Below are 6,000 nucleotides of genomic sequence, written 5' to 3'. Positions count from 1 at the left end.
ACCCTTGGCAAACATTTGCTAATTAGGAACTTTTTCCAGCACTTAGCAAAGTACATGACATTTAGCAAGTTCTTAATAAATGTTTGTTAAGTAAATCTGGTAAGAGAAATGTGATGGGTTTTCTTTATAATATTCACATTCTGTTAAACAAATTAGAAAACTATCTGTTCTTACCACTCTCCACAAAATACATATTGCTTTGAAATTTAGATTTACAACTAAAAATTGTTGGTCCATGACCTCAATTGAGATATTCAATATATAATAAGGATGCTACACTGTAACCTGAGTGACAAGGACAAAATCTGTATCTACCTGCAAAACCAAGTCTTGTGAAATAGTATGTATAACTATTCAGGGAATCTACCTTACTTGGGGTCGGGGGAGGAATTGAGGTCTGTTTAGATCTCTAACTTACAGAATCTGTTCTGAGATTCTGGCCCAAAGAAGGCCCCAAAACCAGCTAAAGTAAACAAGGAATAGACCTTCCTGGGGATTCAGAAGCTCAGCAAAGATAAGGTCCCAGTCCTAGCCAACTCTCAGCTCTGGATCGTACTGACCTGTACATTTTATAATTAATCTGCTCAACTAAGGTACCAAGAAAAAAGTTCTTGCTAAACTGGAACACAGAGCAATTAAGGCTCCTTCTGGACCAGTCCATATGAAGCCATTTATCCTTTTGTCATTCTGCTTTTCTCCTTTTTTTTTGCCCAGTAAGAAAAACAAAATTTCCCTTCCAAAGTCCCTCCCTATTAGTTGCTTGTCATGCTTCTTCTGTCCTCCAGATGGTGGTCTAACCTCGACTAAGTGGAACCAGGCAGCATATCCTGTTACCCTCAACCTCACATTCTCAGTTCTGAAATCAAACCAAAGTTTATCAGACCAGATCTAGTGACCAAAATTAGAATACTTCCAAATGCATCTAAAATAACTGCACAATTGCCTCAGTGTAGGTTGGGGAGACTAAGAAGACTCGTCCGATTCAATTATACTAAATGAGCTACTGAAGAGAGTAACAATTTCAGGGTTGTTGCATTACTTATAAAGTATATCAACAATTATTATCGTGCCTTAAAAAATTATTCATTTTAATACAATTTAGTTTTATTTTAACTCTGCCACACTCAATTCAATTCAGAGAACATTCCTGAAATAAAACACATTATACAACACTCAGATGAAAAGTGATGATGTTTTGTAAATAGCCATGAAAACAGTATTGATGGATATAAAGTAAAACCCTCATTCTCTATGTGGAACCTCAACAATTTCATCACAACTGCAGTCCAAGTTACATCTACAAGCCCACTGACTAACACAAAGGAAAGAAAAAGGAAACCAGAAATATAGGCCTCATTTAAAGCACATGAATAATCTCTTATGGACTTAGACGCCTATGCTATTTTTGAAGCATACCATGCCTACAGCAAAAACATCTTTCCTGTAGCAAACATTCATCCAATAATTGTCTGATCAATGGATACATTATTTCTCAAAATCTATAAACACAGCATAAGTTCTGCATAACTTTTAGTATTAATATATTTGAATTATACATATGCTATTTCATTCATGCAAAACTTACAAGACAGAAAGCGAATCTGGAAGTGATTATTACAAAAAGAATTACAAACTTTTTAACAGCAAGCTTCTTCACTACTTAAGGTTTTTCAAAAATTGTTTTGCTAAAAAACTGGTAAGAGACTGAGTCAGAGAAATTCAGACCTTTTTACTAGCCACTGCCAAATGAGAATTAGGGACCTACTATACATTAATCGAGGTCAGACACAGTCTCTGACTTCAAAGACTCTACAATCCAATAAATGGTGACATGTAGGTACAGAAACAAATCCATTACAAAATTTGGCAAAACAAACAAAAAAAAAATTGGCAAAACAAACCAAGTGAAAAAACCAACTAATTTTCTATAAATGAGATGTTAATGTAAGATGTAAGGCTCAAATGTTATATACTCCTCTAGGCATGCTATCTACTCCAAGTAACCATGAATTTTTTTCTTCTGGCTAACCCCATCTCAAAAATAAAAAATTTGGAAAAATTACAAGTCCCAAAGAAAATGCTAGCCTTTTAAAAATTTCAATGAAGGGCCACTTTAATGACAAAGCAATTAAACCAGGAGGTTTCTGACATTTACCTTTACTAAATATACTTTCTTATTTAAGATGAACATTCCCATTGAGGCCTCTACTCTATCCGATGGAACATCTCAAATGGGCTGGTTCAATCCTATCAAACTTCATATTTTCATTTTAATCCTTACCATCAAGGTTATTTTTACCCAAGAAAATATTTAATAAAGGAACTTTTGGCACAGTGTTGTGGCGACCTTCATCCACCAGCATGTGCCCAAACATCAGAGGTTCTTCAAGCAAAGTAAGGCAAAGAATAAAGTCAAGCACAGGTCAAACTTTGAAATGGAAATCTGGTAAGAATTATTAAAAACATCAGTACAATGAAATTTTCATATAACAAAATGTGTTTATATTTGACACATTCAAACAACAAATATGGGGGGGGGGCAGAATTAGTAACCACTCACTTCTGTCAATAACTAAATGAACAAATGAATAAATCATGCCCCCTTGGGTCCTTTCTAGATCTAAACAGATGATCTATTTTATTTATTTATTGATGTTTGTTTGTTTATTTTTTTAGTGAGGTAATTGGGGTTAAGTGACTTGCCCAGGGTCACACAGCTAGTAAGTGTCAAGTGTCTGAGGCTGGATTTGAACTCAGGTCCTCCTGAATCCAGGGCCGGTGGTCTATCCACTGTGCCACCTAGCTGCCCTTAAACAGATGATCTAAATACCTTGTGTGATAGTCTCCTGAGTAGTAGCTTGAATGACTGTCTACTTAGAACTACAGAGCTTCCAGATTCCTGTATTTCTCAGTTGTTGATTCATGGAGGGTGGGGAGGGAAGCAAACATAGCTTATATTGAAACTTTTGAAAAAAGATCACATTTTTAAACAATTGTTGGTAATAAAAATACTTTACTGGTACCATACAATGATGAAAACATAGTAATGTTTCCATTTCATAATTTTCATATTTAAATTAAAAAGCTATTCAAATGCAGAAAAGGTACCTAATTCTGACATACAAAAAGAAACAGTTGCAGCTTACCTTTGCAAATGGTTACATTCTTTTCATCTTAAATACCATAATACACTGGTCTTCACAATAAATAACAGACAATTTATATACAAAAAATGTCCAGAATAATTTTTAACAGTACATTTTCCATATCTTAAATGCCTAAATCCAACCTCATTCAAGTAGAGGTGAATTAAACATGAAGCAAAACTACAGAAAAATCTAACAGACCCCACTAATTTGGAATTTGTAACAATTGAAATTTAACATGATTCTTATTTAACAGAAGGTTCAAAAAATTTCTTCCATTAAATTTTCTCAGTCTTAGTGAAAATAAGGGAAATCCAATCTAAAATCATTACCTTTTTAAAACAAAAAGTTTAAAAAATTAAGCCTTCCCTTGACATATTTCTGACTTCCAAATAAAACAATTCCTCTAAGTTTGTTATAGTAATGATTTGTTTGTGATACATTGTAAGGTTTACTGTAAATGTGATTTCTGAATCATTACATTATGTCTTATTAGCAATACTCATGTATATCTCCATTTATAATTTACACTTTAACAAAATGGATCTTTCTAAGTATTTGAGAAACTTCAACATGTTCCACAGCTGATTTTCTATTATTCCAAATCAATGAAGTCTTAACTGAATGTAAACTGAGTCATTTCCTGTGAAGTGCTAACCTATCAACCCAAAGAGACTATACAAGCAAGTTTTCCTATAGAAACAGTACCTTTCAACATACATCAGAAAATGGGCATTATTACATTGCTGTTTGCCTTGTTACATATAGTGATACAAAGCTAAAAATAAAAAGACTATTTGTTTAAATTTGCAGTCCTTATACATTCTGAATTTCATCCACCAGGACTCTTTGCTTAGCTTAGGTAAGCAAATGTTATTCATCTATACACTAACTGCCACTTCATACAGAATTATTTACCAATACAATGAAAGGTTCTTCTGTGAAGGCAGCAAGTATGGGTCTAAAAGCACTGGACTGGAAGTTCAGAGAGACTAGTTCCTGGTCCTTCCTTCCACTCAGCTAGTTGTGTGTCCTCAAGCAAATTACTTGTTTCCTCAGTTGTATGACAAGGGTATTGAACTACATGATTTCTAAAGTCCCTTTCAACTAATCTTCCATAATGCTATTATTCAAAAATTTGGATATACTTTATTCTCTATAATATAAAAATAGTGTAACTATTTTTTCTATATGATTACTAACCTTGTAATGTGATGATTAAGAATGTAATGGCACATTAATGTTAGGTATCTAATCCAGCCATATACTCTCACCTAAAATCAAGTTTTTCAGTAAGTTTCCCATTGCCACACATTTTCTCACAGAGATATGTGGGCAAAGTAATAAACTGATTTTGTACTTGGCAGAATAACCACAGGAAAGTCAATTAGCCTCTGCTAACTACTTTGGTTTTTCATTATCTTTAGGAAGACCAATCAAGTACTCAATGACCACATATCTCATTCAGACACAAAAGCATGGCCCCCTCATTACTATTTAGGAGAAAACAACATGCTCTCTTCTAAATATGAATATGATACTAATACCATCAGCAGGATAAATTAAACTGATCAAATTCAAAGACTAAATCAAGTCATGTCTAAAAAACCACAGTACCACAACTGAGATAGACAGAACAACACCTTTGGGTGGAAAATAGTAGATTCTCACTGGACAAATTGGGCAGTTGTACTTTGCTGCTGTATTCTCACAAAACTGAAGATTTCAGTTAAACACTTGCTTTTTCTTCTCATTTCAGACAACTGAATTGTGTTGAGCACAGAAGGATCTGAAAGATAAAAAGTTCTTCTTGGAGAGAGGCACTGCATTTGTAAACTAATTAAGGCAAGTGAATAGTGCTGGTTGTTGTTCATATTATAATGTATTAAATGCTGATGTCATTTATCCAACAGGTTCACTATTTGTCCTATATGCTTGTTTATGGAGATGAGTCTCTATTTCCTCCCTGAAGACAAGCATTCCAAGGTGTGAGTGAGAAGCCTCATTCATGGCTTTTGACTGGATGCACATACGGTATTGCTCTGGGGTCAACTCATCAGCACAGTGTTTCTCATGCCACAGGTGAAAAAGACCAGGAACTGGGGTCCGAATAACAATGAGATTACCTCTTAAGTATTTTCTATACAGATGAACATCCTCTCCACCCCATCCTTTTACTTCCAAATCAAATCCACCTGCAAAATCAAAATTGATTATTAGTAATCCATTTTTCTATTTACTGAACAAAACTATAGTCTGTCTAAAATATCTAATGAGTGGTCGCCAATAAATTATAAGCTTTAGCAAGAGTTTGGACTTTTAAGCATTTATTAAAGAGAATAAGAATTTGGTGAAGAGAAAGAGAAAGGCCTAAATTCATCTATCTATTAAAGGGAGAGCACATTTCTAGCTCCACTCTCCACCAGCATCCTGAGGAAAGAGCATGAGAGAGCCAGCCTCGCCCCCTCTTCCTCCCACAAGCAAACACCACTTCCTGATGCCAAAGAAAAGTTGCATGGCCTTGCCCTCAGAGGCCTTCTCCTCATGGTAGAGTTTTCCTACAGTAAGTCTCCAGCAGGTGGCGTCATTCCAATCATTACAGTATTATTAAGGTTTAGTTATTTTTCTATATCAATTTTTATGAAAAATTTTTGATAATGATAGCTGGATGAATTATTTTGACCACTGCATATCAAAAAGCTAAAAGATACCTTAGAAATCATCTACCCAAACTCACAGGCTAATTTAGCCTTAAAATACTGAAATGAAATGACTCAAACAGAGCTAACAGAACCTGAAGTAAACCTAGGTCTCCTTCCATTATACCACTTTCCTAATTTATTATCTTTAATCA

The 6,000-nt window shown here is 34.5% G+C and overlaps 1 protein-coding gene across 5 annotated transcripts in view; it reads right to left on the bottom strand.

The window, feature by feature from the left end:
- Nucleotides 1-1,131: 1,131 nt before the first annotated feature.
- Nucleotides 1,132-6,000, bottom strand: part of CSGALNACT2 (chondroitin sulfate N-acetylgalactosaminyltransferase 2) — a 48,515-nt gene continuing 43,646 nt past the window's right edge. For 4 of the 5 annotated variants that reach the window (XM_043988993.1, XM_043988995.1, XM_043988994.1 and 1 more), the window contains one exon: nucleotides 1,132-5,341. In XM_043988993.1, the coding sequence (XP_043844928.1) occupies nucleotides 5,049-5,341 (293 nt within the window). In that variant the 3' untranslated portion in view covers nucleotides 1,132-5,048. The remainder of the gene's footprint in view (nucleotides 5,342-6,000) is intronic. The other variant, XM_043988997.1, reaches the window with a different exon arrangement.

Source organism: Dromiciops gliroides, chromosome 2, assembly GCF_019393635.1.
Source record: "Dromiciops gliroides isolate mDroGli1 chromosome 2, mDroGli1.pri, whole genome shotgun sequence".
NCBI classification, from domain to species: domain Eukaryota; kingdom Metazoa; phylum Chordata; class Mammalia; order Microbiotheria; family Microbiotheriidae; genus Dromiciops; species Dromiciops gliroides.
The sequence above is the reverse complement of the archived record's forward strand: the minus strand, read 5'-3'. Positions and strand labels throughout refer to the sequence as shown.